Here is a 21581-nt window from a genome sequence, read left to right as displayed (position 1 = left end):
TAGTTTAACATAACTTTATCTATATTCATTAGAACATATTTATACATAATTGGTAACCTACACATCCCACCATCAACTAATAATATGTTGTATATTGAGTAATGAGTAGCACATACGAAAATGTAGCTATGGATATTATTATGCTAATCAACATTTCATAATATGCAACCATTATCTCCACATGGCAAACACTCATAGGCTTTTACAGATATCCCCCAAAAAGGAAATTCCTCGGCACCAAAACTAACACATCCATTAGAAGAAAAAAAAACCACGGCACAGAGCCACAGACCCATTAACACTTTCTGTCATCCATCCTCATTTCTCAACCACTATTTCTAAATCCATAAAACCATTAAACTATACAAGTAGCCATTATTCATGTTCACAAAAAAAATCCCTTTCTAATATTTTATTACATCTTTCCGCAAATAAATTAATCAACAACTATGCCTAGTAACGAGCACAACTTCACCCTCTTCTTCTGATTATACAAATAGTTATAAAAAAAGACTTCTTTTTTTCTTTTAATGGAGTCACTTCCATTGATATACAGAGCTTCACACCCACCAACGACGTCGTTTAAGGCCTTTAATAATGGGTCCCTTTGCTTTGACTTTCTGGTACCAAAGTCAACCCTTAGGAGTAAGAAATTCAGGTATGGTGGAGGTATTGTGAGGGCTTCAATGGAGCCCAATAGGAGGGGAGAGATGATTGATGGAGTTGGAAGATCAGACGGTGGAGGAAGAGGGTACACTGGATCAGCTATGGAAGTTACCACATTTAATCAAAGCTTTGGGGATGCTCATGCTGCTGCCTCTGCTGACTTTCCTGTTTGGGATAAGATTGGGGCTGTTGTCAGACTTAGCTATGGAATTGGTAATCATTTCTTTTCTTTTTCTTTTTTGTTTTTCTAGAGAATTATTTGTTTTCTTTTTTTGGGGTTATTGCTATCTAATAATTATTGATTGGTGGTGTTTTGTATTGATAAGATAAGATTATGTCCGGCTAATTAGCTTAAAAAGGTTTTTGGGTTATAATTGCTTGATTAAATTGGAGTCTATTTATTTGTTGTTATGTGTAGTTGTGTACCAATGTATTTATGTAGCACGAAAACTGCAAATTAGATGGTAGCCACGAGTCTACCATCTAAATGGTGCGCACCATTCAACACAATGAACAAAATAACATTCTCAATAACAAACTAAGCAAAAGAAAAAAAAAACAACACAGGAGACTCAATAAACATCTAAATCAGCAATGAACAACAAGAAAAAAAAAATTAAACATAAGAGGAAATATCTTATGAACAACCAATAAACCTAATAACCACTACGGTACCAACCAAACAAAGATAAATGTTAACAAAGGAGAATCGTGAAGATCGATGTTAATTGACAACAGTTGATGTACATTAGTTTTACATGTTCATTGAAAAACAATTGATGTACATTAGTTTCACACGTTTTATGTTTTTTGGGTTGCATTTTGGCCCGTGTATACCATTAGAATGGTAGACACGAGTCCACTATCTACCAATTGCATGAGAACGGCTGGGGTATGGGTTTTAAACTCGTGTCCTAATCCATTTAGGGGCTTCATTAGCACGGAAATGGTTGGGGTCTCAGAAATGGAAAGGTTTTTAAAACGATGAAACCTCATTGTTTATGCCAATTTCGTACCAAGTACGCAAAAGGAAAAGGGAACCAACAACGAGATCTTTACACTATGGCAATCAACATTAACGGATAAATTAAATATGTAAAGGAAATAAAATAATAAAAAGACAATTGAATTGTTGACGCGGAAAACCCAAATGTTGGGAAAAACCGCGGGTGATGCTCTTGATCACCAATCCACTAATATGCCGACGGCGTCAATACAAGGGTAGAATACAATATCAAGCTTTCTTGTGCCACTATGGAAGATATTAGAGTAGAGAATGAAGAACATGAATGTGTGCGTGGAGAGAGAAGTAGTAGAAAAGAAACTAGGGTTACATTGAACTACATATATATATAGGTGGGATATCCTTCAAAGATGCTTCCAAACTCCCTTGAAGATAGGTAGTGCCTTGATTATCTCTAACTTCCTCCTTATTTTCCTTCAACAGTTATACCCAAAGTCAATGCCAATCCCATGATTCTTGCTAACTGATATTTAATTCCTTCTTTGCTAATATGAAATTTTCCGGGCCCAACAATTGCCCCTAATTGATGACACTTGCTCAACCGTCTTGGGAAGTGGCATCAATTACACTATTCCCTTAATCTTCTCCTTCAAATGGCTTCAAGTTTGTTCATTTCGGACGCCGACGTCGTTATCAGAGAACACTATGTCGTCTGCCGCCGTCACCGGTGATGTGATGACTATTGTCGTCGTCATCCTTGATGACGCCAAAATCGTCAAGGGGACGTCAGACGGCGTCATGGACATCAGACGGCGTCAGGACGCCAGATGACGACGTCCATAAACTCCTGGCTGTTTTTAGAACTCTTGACGACCTGCTTCCTAACGGCGTCACTGCCGCTGCTGAGACGGCGACAACTGTTGAATATGCCCCTGTTGCAGAAGACAAAGATGCCATGGAGATAAATTAATTTTCAGCGTTAGTTTTTGTGTGTAAAAGTCGTTGCATATGTTTACCGTGTGTATTCCAAATGTATGTTTGTAAGTATGTATGTGCGTATGTATACGACTTTTCCATCGTGACTAGAGGTTTAGTTTTAAAACTAAACGTTGTCATCCAGGATATGTCGTCAAGTGTAGGGCCCTTATTTGTATGAATGTGTGTACGTATGTGTGTAGGTACCTTTGATGTTTGAAACCACTTGCAGTGTTAATTGTTAAGAAGGGCTAATTTGCCTCTTCTAATTAATTGGTGTGGTGTTTTGTATGTTGTTGTGATGACTTCTTAAGGTGTGTGTCCCTTTTTGTATAGAAGTCACGTTGTATTCACCTGAACGCCGTCGAACCTTGATGCCCCAGCTTAAAACTGTCGCCGTCATAATAAGGGTCGGCGTCAATTGTGATGACGTCGTCGACGCCGACGATGGCGTATTGAGTGATGATGGCGTCATTGACGCTGATGATGGCGTCAGGTGAATGTGAACATTGTGGTGTTCGATTGTGTCAAAGTTGATTGTCAACTAATCCTCGTCCCCATACCTGTCTTCATACAACAAAGGTGAGATGTCGTTGGCTTCCCCCAACGGTCCTACGACGCTCAAGTTAGTATAATATAAAGAAATAACGCTTAAAATATGAAGGAAATATAATATGTTGAGAATAAAATGAAATGAAATAACTCAACTTGTTGGTTACTTACATGTAGTGGCGTCCCTTTTGTTCTCAACATAATACGATTAAAAGTAATAGAGTTTTAGATGGACGACGTTCCAACTTCAGGGAACGTGCTTACCTCCTTGAGATATGAAATAATTAACGACGTCCACTTGCCAGACGCCGTCGCAATTGTTGACGTCGACGTCACTTTTTGGACGACGTCCAGTTGCCAGACGCCGTCGCAATTGTGGACGTCGACATCACTTTTTGGGCGACGTCTAGTTAGGATCGTTTTTGCCAATCGTTGGCTTGATGAGTCTGACGGACGCTATAAACTTGTTGTGGACGATCATAAGGCTTTGGACGCACCAAACTTTCTTCGTTTGGCGTCGACTTCCTGCTGTCGACGTCATAGAATTCCTTTCTTGACTGCATGTCTTCCTCCAATCGGATCTGGGCCGAGGCTTTGGCTTGAGCATCCTCGAACGTTGGACAGGATACTTGTAAGCTCTTTGTACAAATCTGAGTCTTCATCCAGTCCCGTCGAAAGCTTCAATCGCCGTCTTAACGTCGCAATTTGGAATGACACCTTTTCCCTGTTAAACCTGTGAACAAATCTTTCAAGGATTCATCAGATTTTTGCACGATTCTATGTAAGTCACTAGCCTGTTTTTCCATCTTACGACTACTAGCAAACTGTAAATTAAAAATATTAATCAATTGAGCAAAGGAAGAGATAGTGCCGTTGCCAAGGTGGATGAACCACTGCAGGGCTGGTCCAGTCAACGTCGATCCGAATCCTTTACACATGCATGCCTCGCGCATGCTACGAGGAATTGAGATGGTCATCATCAGTTGTTTGTATTGGGCGACGTGGTCATTTGGATCTGTAGTGCCGTCGTACATCTTCATGGTTGGGACGGAGAACCGCTTTGGAACCTCGACCATGGCAATAAAATCAGCAAAAGGTGAGTCCGCATAGCTGTCTGGCGTCGCTTTCTCCATAGGACGAGGGACGCCGGGGATTTGGCGATCATGTCTTCTAGTCGCTGAAGACGCTGCTCGATGTCGGCGTCACGCCGATGACGGTCATGCCGATGACGGCGTCTATCGATGACGGCGTCATGCTCGATGACGGTCGTCTATGTTGCGGCGCTTAGAGCCTTTGGACTTTTGAGCAGATTTCAGGCTTTGATTCTCCATACAGGACGCGACATAACTTTCTTTCAATATCGCCATCTCTGCCTTGACGCGGTTGAGCTCATCAATGACCTCTTGGGTGGTGACCCATTGTCCTGCCATTGAAAACACGAAAGGATGGAAAAGTACGGAAAACTTACCTAGATAAGATGAAACGAAAAAACGTAATTGCCAAAGGATGTATAGAGATCTTGCTGTGGCCCCACGGTGGGCGCCAAATTGTTTATGCCAATTTCGTACCAAGTACGCAAAAGGAAAAGGGAACCAACAACGAGATCTTTACACTATGACAATCAACATTAACGGATAAATTAAATATGTAAAGGGAATAAAATAATAAAAAGACAAATGAATTGTTGACGCGGAAAACCCAAATGTTGGGAAAAACCGCGGGTGATGCTCTTGATCACCAATCCACTAATATGCCGACGGCGTCAATACAAGGGTAGAATATAATATCAAGCTTTCTTGTGCCACTATGGAAAATATTAGAGTAGAGAATGAAGAACATGAATGTGTGCGTGGAGAGAAGTAGTAGAAGAGAAACTAGGGTTACATTGAACTACATATATATATAGGTGGGATATCCTTCAAAGATGCTTCCAAACTCCCTTGAAGATAGGTAGTGCCTTGATTATCTCTAACTTCCTCCTTATTTTCCTCCAACAGTTATACCCAAAGTCAATGCCAATCCCATGATTCTTGCTAACTGATATTTAATTCCTTTTTTGCTAATATGAAATTTTCCGGGCCCAACACTCATGTCACGAGCGTTTCCATGCTTCATAGATGTGTGTATGTGTACTCATGTGTATGAGATTGTATAGTTAAGAGAAAGAATTGGCAGAATTTAGAAAATGAATTTGAGGGAATCATGGAGTTTCTATATTAGGTATAATTAGAAATTTATCGGTAGCTGTTGGAAAATTTAGGTATGGTAGGCTTTAATAATGTATTCCATTGCCAAAACTATAAAAGCAAAGATGATAACTTCATAAAAGCTTTACTAGAACAAGGTTGGATTGAGGTGAAAAAAGAAAGTTTCTTTTGCTTATCATCCTTAAATTGTCACTTTCCTGTTCTGTTTTTTTTGGGTGGGGGGGACTTGGTTTCTTTTCTCGTAATTGCTTTTGGGGTGTGTGCAAATGAAATGGATATGAAAAGAAGCAAAAAGAGGAGTATTTGGGGAATGAGTATCACAAATGACAATGTGATTGATGCCTTCTTTTATTTGATTTCTTGATTTAATTTGTAATAATCCATGGATGTTTAACTTAATTTAGTTCCCTCTATGTTACTTTGACTCGTCAACCAGTGTTCAAATTGGGCATGTTCACGCTATTCCACGAAAACTTTGTGTGTCGTTGATCTATATAAAGTGTCAAGTAAACATTCCATGTTGCATCTTCGATTGCCCAACATGGATACTTAAAGTGGAATGATGAGTAAAGTGATATTATGAATAAGCTTTAAACACTTCTTATATTAAAAGAAAAAGACCATGAATCTGTCATGTTTGAAACGTATGACATGTACTTTCTGCCCTTTTATACCCATGATCTTATTTTCCTATTGTTAGTAGGTGTTAATTGATTAACTTCTTTAACTTGAGTGCATTCTCCATCAAATAATGTGACAGAAAGAGTGTTTTAATGTACTGCTAACGTTATGTTATTTTGCTGAAATTAGGCATATATGGCGCTATGGCTCTAGCTGGGAGGTTCATATGCTCACTATCCGGAATAGATAGTTCTGGAGGTTTCCAACTGTCGTTTGATGCCATTATTCAAGGACTTGGATATGCAACCCCTCCTATCATGGCTCTCCTCTTTATACTAGATGTATGTTTTATGATTTTCCCTAGGAGCCGAGTCATATGTTTTACTCCATATATTTGGAATTGTGGACACTGACTTAAAATATCTCTCTTGTCATGGTGGCTTTTTCTTTCTTAATACTTCTTTTCACTTAATGCGCTGTATTAACTGAATGCAGGATGAGGTTGTAAAGGTGTCACCCCATGCTCGTGCGATAAGGGATGTGGAGGACGAGGAGCTTCGTAGCTTTTTCTATGGAATGTCACCGTGGCAGGTAAATAGTTTAGAGCCTTGAAGAACTTGATTGCTAAGGGATACCATGTGTGATGTGATTAGCTGTTGAAGGTCTGATTGAATTGAATTATTTTTTCCAATTTTGCAGTTTATACTCATTGTTGCTGCAAGCTCAGTAGGAGAGGAACTCTTCTATCGAGCTGCTGTCCAGGTTAGTAGACGTATTCAATCATTTGGAAAATTTCCCATTAGCTGATGGAAAATTTCATAAATTATTTTCCTTTTTTATGATTTTGCCACTTGTGATAGTCGAAAAAGTTGTATATAGTACTGGACATTGTCTTCTGAAGTCTCTTTGGAGTGCTCCAAAAAGGGATCTTGTAAAGTTTAAAAACACTGTTTCCAATTGTATATAAAAAGACTATCTATGATGACTGTTGCTTTGTTATGTATTCATACTTGGTTACATCTTATAAGATAACAGACCATACATATTTCTTGAACTTGAAAGATGCCTTAGATGATGTCCCTCAGATGAACGACCTAAAATGCAACTGTAGATCAAAATCTATTCGCCAAGTGATTTTTATTTTCTATTTTTCTGGTGGCACTATAGGGTGCTCTTGCTGATATATTTCTGAGGAGCAGCGATTTGGTAACTGATGCTAGGGGAATGGCGGCTCTGGTAATCAACCTCTCCTCCTGGCCTATGCTGTTATAGCTAGAATGTCCTCTTTTGACTCATTATCTCACTTTACACTGAAAATTCAATATATAGGCTGGTGTGCTGCCTCCATTTGTACCATTTGCCCAAGCATTTGCAGCAGTCATTACAGCTGGTCTTACAGGTTCTCTATATTATATAGCTGCATCACCGAAAGGTATATATCTGCAGCCCTTATAACGTTGTTTGAGAGAGTAGCATCGTTTGAGTTTATCATTTCATAACAATCGTAAAGTTGTGTCGTTTTATTTCAGATCCTACATATGTTGTAGCCCCTGTTCTACAATCTCGCTCTGGCCGTGAGGAATTGAAGAAGCTTTTTGCAGGTTGGTTTTGTTCCCAAATCCTGAATTTGACTTCTGAGGCCATGTTCTGTAAAATCAGTTTAACTAATAAAAATCAATTTTACTTGGTAATGCATATGAGAATACTATTATAGGATCACAAAATATTCACTTTTACTTTTAGTTAGAACCAGTTTCGATTTTTAGTCGGTGAAAATTAGGTGAAGAGAACAAGTCCATGGATTCAGCAGTGAGCCAGTGAATATAAGTATCTCATATTCGTGCATTTTGCAGCTTGGTATGAGCGGAGGCAAATGAAAAGAATATACTCACCCCTTCTAGAAGGAATTTTGGGGCTGTACCTTGGATTTGAGTGGATCCAGGTATATGTGCTTCCTTTCTTTCAAGTGTTTGACATAATTAGGATTTTGCCATGATAAATATGTAACTATAACTTTTCCTCTTGTTTTTCACTTCAGACAAGTAACGTCCTTGCACCTATCATCACGCATGGAATATACTCTGCGGTTGTTCTAGGGCATGGCTTGTGGAAGATTCACGATCACCAGCGCAGGTTACGTCAGAGAATCCAGCAGCTAAAATCAGAAAGGAATAGCAGGGCCAACACTTTTTGAAAGATCTCGTTTGTTGTCTTAACAGAACTGTAAATTACAGTTATATAGACAGTGTAGATTCTCAATATTCTAAATCACAGGCAATGTAGTTGTATAGAGTGTATATATATACTATTAAACTACACGTTAGACAATGTATATGATTGTAGTAGAACTGAAGTAGATGAAGTACAACTACAGAAGGTTTGGTTTGTAATATTACAACTTCCATTGGCAGGTGCCAGTTAGTATTCTTTTTCTTACTATATCTAAAAATGGGATTGGACTGACAGCCCACCGCTAGAACTTGCTTCTTCTCCCTGTTAGGAGTGTGATTTCTGTCAAGAATCTACAAGAACACTCGCCCCAGCATGCATGCCAGGGGACTTTGGCACACCTGCTGACACAATTCGAAGCATTTTTTTTTTTTTTGGAAGGGAATAGTAAGATTGTCATTAATAAATCGCTATACGGCCTCTAGAACATCAATTTGAAATGTGAAATTCTTCATCTAATTTACTAATATAAATGCTTCGGAACTGTTAGTGAATTGAAATCTGGCCATCAAATTGATATTCTTGATCTTCAACCAATAAGTATGTTTCCCACATCTTTGAAATTTCAAAGCTAATCAAAAAATCAAGATTCTCATGGCGAAAGTAGATAGAACCATCATAATAATGGAGACAACTCTCACAACAGAAGGGAGAAACAACCATCACAATAAGAGGGAGAATTAATAAATATAAACTATAAACTAATAAAACTAACAATTAATCGAAGAAAAGAACAAATTTTAGGGCTTTCCATCGGTATAACAACCGACATAAGCTCCTACAACTACAAGAACACTAATGGAGGCTAGGTTTGAGAAGATAAGCTAGGGTTTGGGAGAGAGAGGGAGATATACGTCATGCCTTTTGAAGCACTTTTTAGTGTTTCTGAAAATCTAAATCTTCCTAGCTACACTTATAAAGAATACTGCTTCCTTCTAAACGTGAACAAGTGAATAAAACTCATATTGTGATGAAGCAATGTGCTCAAACTTGTTCACGATTCATTTCTACTATTTAGTGGTGTTTATTTCTCCGTTGTAAAAAAAAAAAAAAAAAAAAAAAAAAAAAAAAAAAAAAAAACCATCTTGCTTTTTTGCTAAATAGACCGAAAATTCTAAAATGCTTGACGTATAGAAGTCTTGATAAAGCTCCATGAGTCATAACTACTCTACATTACGCACTTTCTGGTCCCTCAGGATGATGCAACATAAGGTTCAATGAGGTAGATGTGCTACTTGGGATTTAGAATTTAAGTTTGTCTTTTCACGTGAAAAAATCAACTGCTAAGTTAGGGTGGCTAAGCCGTTCTGTGCAATTTATATCCATATTATTGCCTCATCTGTCCACCGAGATCGATAGAATCAAGTATCAACTGAACCATTCAGAACCTTTTTTGTTCAGTAACCCGTGAATCAAAAATCTTGCCGAATTAGGATTCTGGCAAGACCTGTAGTATTGACTAAACATACTCATACTTGGGATTCATCACAATTCTACGACATACAGCAAACAGAAAACAGCAAACAGCAAACAGCAAACAGCAAACAGCAAACAGCAAACAGCAAACAGCAAACAGGAGACACTACCTGATTGAAGTCAACCACACATAAAAATCAGCTTATTATTGAGACTGATAATTGTTATTCAACAGTTGTGACTGGTATATCTGTGTCTCGTGCATTGATAAAAAGAAAAAAAAGGCTAGATGAAGAGCTCACACCAAGTGGATTTACCAAAATGGCCAATCTTCACAAATTCGGTGGTGAATGGTTCTTCAAATCGCCTACTCTAATAAAAAAAACATAAAAGGTGTAAGGCAATCATGATTTGCTGAGAGGTCAATCTTCTAATTGTGCAATAATGCTAGCAAAAATTTGGTAGCCTTGGCACATGTCTGAGAGAAGGCAGTACTCATTTCTGGCATGGTATGTTGCCATTAGACCTGGAAGGCAAAGATATGTTATTAGACATTCAGAGTTTGACACACATTCGTAGCGAAACTCTCCAAAAGTCATTCATAAATATATATTGGTAGCAAGTGAACATCAAGCCTGATATCAACCAATACATGAAGGCTAAGGCGAGCAAGTGAAACTTAGCAGTTAGCGACTGGGAGAGGAAAGGTAGTAAGGTACTGTTTGGCCATCAATTACCATTGTTATATCTTCTAACATATGGTACTTGTTACTCCCTATGTCCCAAATAAATGCAACAGTTTAACTGACACACTTGCCAATCCACAACTTTAACCATTAATATTTCTAATTAATTATTCATAACAATTATGTAAAGTTTATGTTAAAAATATACATTGAGATATCTGAAAAATGTCTTATACACTAACATTTGTTATTAACTTGATATATACTTCTTTCATTCTCTTTCTATTACGACAATAGGTTTTGGCACGGTTTTTAAGTAAAAAGGTGGGTAGTTTAGCATAAAAGCACCCCTTTAATTAACTAAAGTGGGAGAGAGAAATAAATCCTAAATAAAGTAAAAACAACTTTATGAGGCAAAGTGAGTAATTGATGATGGTATTAGTAAGATAAAGTAAGGACAATATTGTCAACTAAAGTTGCTTCTTTTTACCGAAAGTGGGATTGTTGCAATAGATATGAAACTACCCAAAGTGGTAATTGTTGCAATAGAAAAAGAACAGTGTAACTACTAGAAAAGAAATCGTCAAAGTGATGCATGTAATAGTGCAAAAGTCAAACTATTGCATATATTTTGGGGTGGAGGGAGTAGGTTAGATGTAAAGGAGTTGCAATTTATGGAAAGTTCCATTTCGGAGAAAGTTAAACATGCCATAGGAACTTACGTACCTAGGGACTATCTAAACAACTTTATCCAATGTGTAGCCAGTAGAATATTGATTTTTGTTTTCAAAACTTGTATATAATGGGTGTATTGAGTATATGGTAGTCAACCCAAATTATTAAAAGATTACCGTTATACAAAGTTGAATTTTGGTTTGAAGTTTGTATACATTACACCCAATGTACACAAAATCTACTATTTTATTTTTGTCATCCAAACAACTTCACTATCACCCACTTCCTAGGACGTAGTTTTTCTTGTGTATTTGTGTGTCAACCTCAAACACCTAGAATTCTTCCGAATGTACATGCATGGCTCTAACATTTGCAGCTAAAAGCAGAAGACCACTATCATGTCTTTGTTTAAGAAATTGAGTAATTCACAGCATAAATAGACATTTGTGCATATGTAAGCTCAATGGAAAAAGAATTACCGTAGCCTGCTGTTTGAACATCAAATCCATCATCCTGAGACAACATTGTCGGTATCAATGTATGATGATAGAACAAAATAATAATAAAAAATGTTACTTTTCAAAAGCTGAGGATTATGGTAATAAGATATATGATAATCTCACCTGTAGATCACGAATCAGTGGCAAACTTCCCGTGATTGAGTAGGGTTTAACATGACCAACAACTTCTTCAGTAGCTTTGCATAATACGTGAAAGCCACGAGAATTGAGATCACAAGCCACACCATTGTTGGCCTCATCAAAAGTTATTACAAGTCTGGTAAGACAGCATATGTTACCACAAACATAAGGGAAAGCTGTTTTACCATAAATTATAATGAAGAGGTACAAACCTTCCTCTTATATTTTCATCGGGCAGCACATAATTTGAAACTGGTCCTCTAGTATCTAGCTTCTCAATGTTAGAATTCATGTCATCAACATACTCTTGTAGCTTTTTCATGCAGTCAGTTACGCTGCAAGAGAACAGACAAACATAAAGACATTATCAGATACTAATCCACCCAACAATAAAGCATAGGGATAAAAGACATGAAACAAATACAACATGGAATGAAATTTAGCTTGAAGATTGAGCTAATAAATAAAAGGGATATTCCATTTGGTACCATTGAATTTTTGGCTTTTCCATTTGGTACCACTGTTATTTTAAAATTCTACATGATACCACTCTAATTTAATATTAATCTTTATCATACCATTTTTTAAGTAAAATGTTAGTTAATGGTTGAATAAGAATACGATTTTGTTTGGGTTTGCATGTTTCTATTTGCAGTTGAAAAAATTTAATAAATTAGTATTTTATGGTGTCTTTTTAACCCTTAAAGCTCTAATTTTCAGTCAAAATTTTCATAAAAATGATCATAATATATATTCTATGTCTTTTATTGTCAAATATGACCTCAACTTTGACCTTAACGACTAAAACGATTACTAAGATCTTAAAGTAAATTAAAACATGTAAATCGAAGTAAAACTCTAGCCTATTCCAACTTAAATTAACACTTTACTTAGTTGAATGCTACCATAGAGAATAAAATCAAATTATAGTGGTACCATGTAGAATATCTGAAAAATAGTGGTACCAGATGGAAAAGCCAAAAGTACAATGGTACCAAATGGAATATCCCTAAATAACACATAGCATGAGTATGGTTTTTCTTACTCATAGAAGGGAGTTAGCCTGCAAGGATAAAAAGGCTTAATGAGAAAGTTTTGTATAAGTCTTTCAAAGAAGAAAAAAGGGACTTGCCAAAAAAAAAAGAGAAGAAAAAACCACATAATCAGAACTGATTAAATAGTATACCTGACATCACCTGAAATCGTACACTCACCAGGGATCTGGTTGATACCCCCTCCTGGATCTGAAACATCAAGAATTAGCAAGAAAGCCAAGCATCCATAACACATCAACAAGTACATTGATCTGTTTTGAAATAAATTTTGCTATTTCAAGATGCCAGTACTTACAAGTCCACTGAGTTGGCTTCATAGTTGATGGGGTTGCAAATCCATAGACTTCCTCTTGGGGATGTGGAGGGAAATCTTTGTAAAATCGTAACTGGATCTCCTTAAGTGCTTCCATTGTCATTTCCATAGCATTTATTCCCTGCATATTCAATATGCAAGAAACATTTACTTTTGGTTGGGGAGGGTAGTTGAGAAGTCAGGGTGCGTTCTGTTCAACTTAAAAAATTAAGTTTCAGGTCCAATAAGTTTAGATAAGTTGCAATAAGGTCTAATAAGTGCAATAAGTTCCAATAAGGTCTAATAAGGTCCAATAAGTTCCAATCAGGTGCAATAAGTTCCAATCAGGTGCAATAAGTTCCAATCAGGTCTAATAAGGTCCAAGAAGTTCCAATCAGATCTAATAAGGTCCAAATAGTCAATGTTTAATAAACATTTATATTATTGTCCACTATTTTGTTATTCATAATTTCATATCACTATTAGCGGATTATGCTATTATTAGAATTTTAATTAAAATACCACAATGATTATATAGTATTATACTTGTATTAGTGTCTATTATTTTATTATTTATTTGTATTATGTCTATTTTTTATTATTTATTTGTATTATGTCTATTATTTTATTATTCATATTACTATTAGCTGATTATGTTATTATTAATTTTTTATTAAAGTACCACAATGTATAGTATTATACTTGTATTATTGTCTATTATTTGATTATTCATATTGCTATCGAATAATATTATAATCATGGTCAAATAATTAAGGTTAACAATAATAATAATAATAATAATAATGATTACAATATTTTGCAATTCGCTCGTCTTTAAATAACTAGAGATAACATGTTTTCGTTACTAATAACTATGAAAGATATAAATGTTATCAATTGATTGCTTCATTATCATCACTGGAGTATCTTTCTTCATCGGAGTATCTTTCTTCATCTTCGATAATTAATAATCATTATTTTTTAAAGGACGAATTATAATAATTATTATTCCATAAAAAAATTTGAGGGATAGTATTTACGTTAGTGGTAATATTTATGTTATTCATGGTCAATGTTTTTGTCTAATAAGGTCAAATACGTTTCAATCAGGTTCAATAAGGTCTAATAAGTTTCAATCAGGTCCAATAAGGTCTAATAAGTTTCAATCAGGGTCAATAAGTTCCAATAAGGTCAATCAGGTTCAATCAGGTCCAATAAGTTCCAATCAGGTTCAATCAGATCCAATAAGTTGAATCAGGTCCAATCAGGTCCAATCAGGTTTAATAAGTTCCAATAAGTTCAATTCAGGTTCAATAAGTTCAGTTCAGATAAGTTCCAATAAGTTCAGGTCCAATAAGTTGAATAGAACGCACCCTCAATCTATTCTTGTAGAACAAGTACGACTATGTTAAACAACTAGCAATAGTCCATTGGACATTACACTAAGATGCTTTCTTTCTCTTTAAGCTAACTAGGACGGAGTTTTCATGATATTGGAAAATCACTATGCTTGCACAAACAGCCTCTTATCTGAACTATGCTACAGCGGACTCTGTACCTATCTCAGTATCAGCTAAAAATTACCTTGCAGCCAATTCACTTGCTTGGTATAGGTCTTACCTCAAAATGACGGTGATCAAGCTTGTGAGTACTTTCACTTAAGTGGTCCTTGCAAATGTTTAGAAAATTTCATTTCGAATAAGAGTAGATAACTTTTTATCACCATCATTTATTCAAGATATTACTCTTTATTATAACGATCATAAAAGTATTATATCTAACGAGATTTAATTATGTTCTGCTGTATATTTTTTACTTATACCTCGATTTCTCAAGAGGGTTTTTACTAAGATATTATTTTTGAAAGGGAAAAATTTGGAGTGTTACAGATTGGTACCAAATATATGAATATTCCTACTAAAGAACATATAGTAATCCTGAATAAATACCCCTTACAAGATTGAAGCTATAAGCATAACTAGGAGCTTGACTTTAGAAACCGTAACCTGTCCTAAAAATCTTAATACTATAATCATAAAGACTTCGTCCTTTCATAAAAACTAGAACTTCAAGAAACAATCATGATGAAAATTTTAGTGTAGTTTCGTAAGGAAAATCTTGTGTCATGGTTCATTATGCTTGACCGGCCTCAACCATCTATGTTCTTCATAAAAATGCATTAACATCATTACCACTTTGAAATGTGATATTGATGAGTGAGAATTTAGTCTCACTCATGTGCATATTTTGGCAAGTTTTCCATGACAATTTTGAATTCAAATGCGCTTTTTCCCTTTAATTTCCTTATTTTCATCCTCTAGCGATGCATGCTAGGTAGATGGAATTTCATGGTTCCTTCCCCCTCTCCTTTGATCACTAACACTATTGTTTAGTGTGGTTTTATTAGAGAGAAAAGAGCAAACGGGAAAGGAGTGGGCGCTCCTCCAAGCTCTTTAACATGGTAGAATGAGGCAGGGGCTTGGAGCGAGGAGGGAGCTACCGAGGAGCTGGAGCTCCTAGCATGGGGAACAAGGCAGCGGGTGCTCTCAAGGAAAAAGGAGTGGGCGCTCCTTTAGCTGGCACAAGGATGCAGAAAGTTGGAGCTACCAAGGAGCCCCCATTCAGCAAGCGCTCCTTGGGCACATTTGACAAGGAGCGAGCGCTCCCCGTTACCAAAGAGCGGGCGCTCCTTATTTGCTGGGCAGCCACCCTGTTGGCGGTAGGGATGAAGCGACCCGGGGGCTTTCCATGAGCACTCGCTCCATCGCCTTACTTTGTTAGGAGCGGGCGCTCCTAATTAACAAGGAGCGAGCGCTTCTTGTTATTTTCTCGACATTTCTTCTTTAAACGGTGTTTTTAGCCCTGTTTTTGTAATAATATAAATACTTTTTTCACTTAATGACGAATTAACTTTTATTCCAGTAAATCATTTGTAGAGAGTTTTTAGCTTAATCTAGTAGGAGAAAGTGAAGTTCTAGAGAGAGAAAGTAGATTTTCATGGTTTGGTAGCTTGGATTATGACAAAAATGGTGGTTTTTATGCAAGATCTTCATTTCTTCTTCATGGTTTAAGTAATATCTCCTCTTCTCTCTACTTTTTATACTTTTATCTTTTTACTTATTTAAATTTTGTTTAATTAGTTTAATCCATGTTTAGATTTTAGTTTTTTTTTAACTTAATCTTGTGTTAGATCTTGTGTTGATTGTTTAGTTGTTCATGTTTGATTTGTTTTTTTTCCTTCTATTAGTATTAGTATGATGAATATGATGAGTAGTGAGTAGTTAATTAGTTGGGGTTAGGGTGAAAACCCACCATGATTGATTTGGGGGTTTGAATAAGAAGTTAGGGGCTTGATTGGGCATCTTAATTGATCAATAGCATGATTATTATCTACTTGCATTCTAGTTGGTTACTTGGATGTTTGTTGATTGATGCCTTAGTCAAAATGAGAGAGGAGACTAAGGTTGATGTTTATGCTATTTTCTTGCTTAATTGCTCATGAGAGTGAGATTTGAGTGAGGGTTTTTGTAAATTGGCATTGTACTTATCCACTGGGTTGCGTATTTGAGGGCCATAAGAGTGGCTTAGTTATGTGACTTAGATAGTTTTATGCACCCTTGAGAGAGGGCTTAGAACTAGTTAAAAGCCAATAACCTCAATTACTTGCTTGATTCTCTCCTCTATATTTCGCGCTTCTTATTTCCTAAATCATGATTGGATGGTGTTTATCCCCTTCTCGGGATGGTGTTTATCCCCTTCTCCTAATATTTTTATCAATCAATTTCTTGTCTAATCAATTAGCGTCTTCTTAAGATCTTAATTAATTAGTTAATTTAGTTCTTTGTTTAGCAAACCAAACATCTTCCTAAATCTTCGACTTAGCTTGCAACAATTAGCAACATTAGTGTTCTTCTTGCTATTCCCTGCGGACTTCGACCCTTACTTATCACTTTACATAGTTAACTGATTTAATTAGGTTTTGTTTGACTTTAGGAGATTAATAACGACCTAATTTTCCCTTTGTCAGATATTAAGTCGTACCGAAATTTTAAGACAGTAATACATGTTTGGAGATAGACTTTCATTACCATGGATAATAACGAGGATTTAGGTTATACGAGATGAAATTTCCATACAAAGACTCTAAGAGGAATGAAAATAAGGATAGTGACATCAGATGGCGAGGAATTACCCCTAAGCGAGTGTTTTATATATGTGTCGACATTTCGAATGAATGAAAATATCGATGAAGGTGAGCCATGTAATTAGGTTGCTCAAATGAGAGTAGAAACTATAACATTGTACAACCAAATCCTACATGTAAAATCCCTTATGATTGTTTTAAAAGGGATTTAGCAAACTACTCATTCCAACAAGATGCATATTTGTTTTAAGAAGCTTATTTCTTTAGTTACTCCGAACTAAAGCACGCTTGGTTGTGAGTAGTCTTGGGATGGGTTACCTCCTACTTGTGTTGGTTATTGAGGACAGTTGTTGGCCCTGGATGCGCATTGGTGACGATATACTCTACTCCTTATGGGTTGGGTGTTACAATACCTCTAAGATTAAAGGGTTTTTTTTTCGGGATACCCACTACTAGTAATTAGTTATTACGTAGGTTAATGGATGTCACATATATATGTATATTGATATGAATTTATGGAAACACCTTAAGGGATAGAATTCGAAATGAAGCTACTCAGAGAATGATTGGGGAAGATAAGATGAAGGGGAATTCATTGCATAAGTCTGGGCATGAGCTACATTGACCAGAAGATGCACCAACAAGGAAAGAGGAGAGTATAATTGTGCAAATTCCAGTAGAAGCCTAAGGAGACCAAAGATAACTTGGATGGAGGGAATTAGAATGATATGACAAAATGGGTTTGGAGGAGCATATACCAATTTGTAGAAGTGAATAAAGGAATCTTTGCCAGCCATAAAAAATATAAGTTCTGATTTCTGCAACCCACTGCGTCTCTTGGAAATTAAGCTTTTATATTGTCATTTCAGTACTAATAGTATATATTATGAAGATAATATGAGTCTCTTCCATAATAATGTGCCATCCAATGACTAGTCCATATTATTATGAGACTATGAGCATTAGTTGACGACTCATTACTTAGGAGTTAGGTCAAATAAACCAAACAAATATAGCTAACATATTAGACCAATATTAAGCCTATAACATTTGCTGGGCAATAATCTATTCCTTGGTCTACTTTGATCCTAGGCTCATAGCATAATCAATGGTAACATTTGTCTGATAAGAGGTTTAAGAAAAGTACCTTGTGTGCAAGGCCACTGTGAAAAAGTTTTCCATAACCCTGTAATTTCCATGGTATCACGCCTCCAGTACCAATGCAAGGCTGCTTATCTGCTGTGTCTATCCAGAACCTGAAGAAGAAATAAAGAGCATATATGTCAGTCCTTGAATATATAAAAACTTCATTAATAAGTTTTACAATATAACAATAGAGGACACATACAGAGGACCATCCTTCAACTTATCAAGCAATCCGTCCTTTCCAAGAGCATCAACACCAATGCCAGTTATCGCGGAGTTCTCCTCATTTGCTATGAAGACAGCAACCACAGTCGACTTCAATTTTGGCTTTGTCTCCCCTAGTTTCTTCATTAATTCAGCGATCAAGGCAACATGTCCCAGACAGTCTGTAGTCCCTCGGCCCCTAAGTTTATCACCATCGATGCTCAGTGAGAAAGGATCAAAGTCCTACAAATCATTCCATTAAAGAAAAAGGATAAAGCCCATGTGTAATAAGGAAAACTCAAATAATGATGCCTACGAGAAACTGTATATGAAAATTTCATATAGTGGATGACATGGAATACACAGAAGAACATTGCATTGCAGCCAGCAAATGAGAAAGAGAGCTTGATGTGCCCAAAGTCTCCCACCTAACTCAAGTCAAGAGACGCTTGATGTGTGCCTTTATACCACAAAAGTTGGACACAAGCTGATTTGATTATCCAAGTTAATAAACATATCAAACCAGTGGAGAAGGCAAAAGGAAAAACTTTTATAAATCCTTTAAAACCTCAGGTTGAGAATCTAGGCACCACTAGACTTGACAATTATGAACAAAACACACAATAATAAAATCATCATGAAGCTCCCAGCAGGGGTGGGTCAGATGTATGCAGCCTAAAGAGGTTCTTTTAGCCTTGATCTATAGTACCAAAGAGGTTGTATCATTATGAAATGGACAAGTCACTATAGATCCAATCAGAAGTAAATGAAGTTCAGAAAAATATGATCAAGTGCATTGAAGACAAAATGAAAGAAACCCATCAGGGTCTTTAAACATATGAAATGGTCAATAACTCTAAGCAATGTTATTCTAACAAAGTGTATCAATTCATGACATATAAAGTTCAGCTAATATTGTAGCATGTATCCGACCCAAAAACACAAATATTCAATTCAAGAAATTAACATCAAACACCACACAAAGAAACATCAAGCAACACCATAGAATAAATCAGCCAAAAAAAATATCCCAAAAAAGTAAAATAATATAAAGCTTCCAACTATAATATAAAGCTTCCAACTTTACACAAATCCAACAAAATCAGAGAACAATATTACAATAACCATCCAATTCAACCCAAAATGTAAAACCCACAAATAAATCTACCACAATCACAGCCAGAAAAATTAGACAAACAAAGTTAATCATCAAGTAACACCCTAATTCAGCACAAAAACAAAACCCCAGAAAGAAAAAAGTTCCAAACTTCACAAAAAAAAAAAAAAAAAAAAAAAAATTAACAAAAGTTAAGAGAAGAAAATAATACCCAATCAGTAGGATTAGCGGTAACTACATCCATATGACAACCCACAAAGGAGAGAACTTTTCCGGGTTGAGTACCCGGATACTCAACAATGAGGTTTCCCCTCTTTGGATAGTAAGTAGCATGGTTGATGATGAGTGGCCCACCTCCAGTAGTGGTGGAGAGAGGAGAGAGAATTTCAAGCAAGTGATTCACAACCCTGTCTTCTTCTGGAATCAGTTCAGGTGGGTTGTTCTGTAAATACTTGGATTCTCCGATGAGTTTGGTTAAGAGATCAACGAATGATTCTTTGTTTAGTTCTCCAATTATTTGCTTTATTTCTGATGATGCCATTGAAGAGTTCAAGAGAGAAAACAGGTTTCAAGATTGGTTATTAAACTTCTCGTTATATACCCCAGAATTGGTTCTCAGTTCTGAGTCACTACTCAAAATGATTAAGGAGGGGCATTAGATACTTGTACTTATGTTTTTTTTTGTTTTTGTTTTTTTTATAAAGAACAATTAGATAATTGTAGTTAGGGAGTGTTTGGTTCATATGATTTTAGTATTAGGTATGTGTTTAGAATAAACAAAATTCATACCTAGTGTTTGTTTAATAAGGGTCTGTTCTCCCCAGCTTATTTTCAGTTCAGTTCAGTTCAGTTCAGTTCAGTTCAATTCAGTTCAGATCAGTTCAGTTCAGTTCAACTCTTGACAATACTTTTACTCTCACATATCACTATTCATTTCAGTTCAGTTCAATTCAGTTCAGTTCAATTCAGTTCAGTTCAGTTCAGATCAGTTCAGTTCAGTTCAGTTCAGTTCAATTCAACTCAGTTCAGTTCAACTGTTTTATGCCGAAGAGAACAGGCCCTAAGGGCATGTTCTCCCCAGCTTATTTCCAGTTCAGTTCAGCTCCAATCAGTTCAGTTCAGTTCAGCTCCAATCAGTTCAGTTCGGTTCAGTTCAGCCCCAATCAGTTCAGTTCAGCTCCATTCTTTTATAACCATTTTGTTAAATATTATTATTATGTTGGTATAATTTATTTTAATAATTACTCTTATTATTATTATCATTATTATTATTATTATTTAAATATATATCATTACTATTAAGTATTATTATTATTATTATTGTTGTTGTTGTTGTTGTTGTTGTTGTTGTTGTTGTTGTTTCTATATATTATTTTCGGTTTTTTCACCAAGTACCCCCGAGTTTTCAAAAAATTCACTTGGTACCCTCCAAGTTTTCAAAATTCACAGGGTACCCCTAAGTTTCAAACTAATACACGGGGTACCCTTAAATGCCCTTAATGACTAACGGCGTTAAGCGCCGTTAGTCATTAACCCCATTAAACCCTAATTAGGCCTAATTAACCTAACCCTAACCCCTAATTTCAAACCCTAACCCTAACCCCACTACCACCAACCCGCACCCCCACCACCCATGGCAGCCCCCCACCCCTGACAGCCCCCCCACCACCCCGTGGCAGCCCCTCCCCTCCACCGTCGCCATTCCCGTCGAATTACCCACCCCCTGCCCCGTCCCCACCCCCGTCGAATTACCCACCCTCCCCCTTCCCCGTCGCCACCCCCCTCCCCCACCGTCGAAAAATGCACTCCATTTCCTTCGCTCTCTTCTCGACACAAGCCGCCGACCAACAAGTCGCCCACCACCTCTTCAGCGCCCCCTCAAACTGCTCGGCGTCAGCGTCACTTGTGTTTCATCCCTAAAATCGAGTGGGTGGGGGAACTGTTGGGCGCCGCGGTGGGGGGAGGGGGTGCGGAATTCTTCGGGGGTTGGG

At 36.7% G+C, this 21581-nt stretch overlaps 2 protein-coding genes across 3 annotated transcripts; one reads left to right on the top strand and one right to left on the bottom strand.

Annotated features, from left to right (window-relative positions):
* The first annotated feature begins 271 nt into the window (after positions 1–271).
* Positions 272–8424, top strand: LOC104892921 (uncharacterized). Its single transcript, XM_010678945.4, has 9 exons — positions 272–879; positions 6175–6326; positions 6481–6576; positions 6685–6747; positions 7153–7221; positions 7315–7417; positions 7515–7586; positions 7839–7927; positions 8024–8424. The coding sequence occupies exons 1-9, from the start codon at positions 531–533 to the stop codon at positions 8177–8179; spliced, it is 1149 nt and encodes a 382-aa protein (XP_010677247.2). The 5' UTR covers positions 272–530; the 3' UTR covers positions 8180–8424.
* A 1380-nt stretch (positions 8425–9804) lies between these two features.
* On the bottom strand, positions 9805–20190 carry LOC104892923 (acetylornithine deacetylase). Of its 2 annotated transcripts, none has more exons than XM_010678946.4 (10): positions 19802–20187; positions 18472–18716; positions 18271–18379; positions 12983–13121; positions 12819–12876; positions 12678–12695; positions 11845–11967; positions 11615–11768; positions 11471–11504; positions 9805–10156 (listed from the first exon to the last, which is right to left on the bottom strand). In XM_010678946.4, the coding sequence occupies exons 1-10, from the start codon at positions 20129–20131 to the stop codon at positions 10053–10055; spliced, it is 1314 nt and encodes a 437-aa protein (XP_010677248.2). In that variant the 5' UTR covers positions 20132–20187; the 3' UTR covers positions 9805–10052. The 2 variants fall into 2 exon arrangements, with proteins under 2 accessions (XP_010677248.2, XP_048500771.1); XM_048644814.2 differs by lacking the exon at positions 9805–10156 and adding an exon at positions 11083–11367 and having other exon boundaries at positions 19802–20190.
* Between the last annotated feature and the right edge of the window lie 1391 nt (positions 20191–21581).

The sequence above is a fragment of the Beta vulgaris genome, chromosome 5 (genome assembly GCF_026745355.1).
Source record: "Beta vulgaris subsp. vulgaris cultivar EL10 chromosome 5, EL10.2, whole genome shotgun sequence".
Lineage (NCBI taxonomy): Eukaryota > Viridiplantae > Streptophyta > Magnoliopsida > Caryophyllales > Amaranthaceae > Beta > Beta vulgaris.
This window is presented reverse-complemented; position numbering and strand designations above follow the sequence as displayed.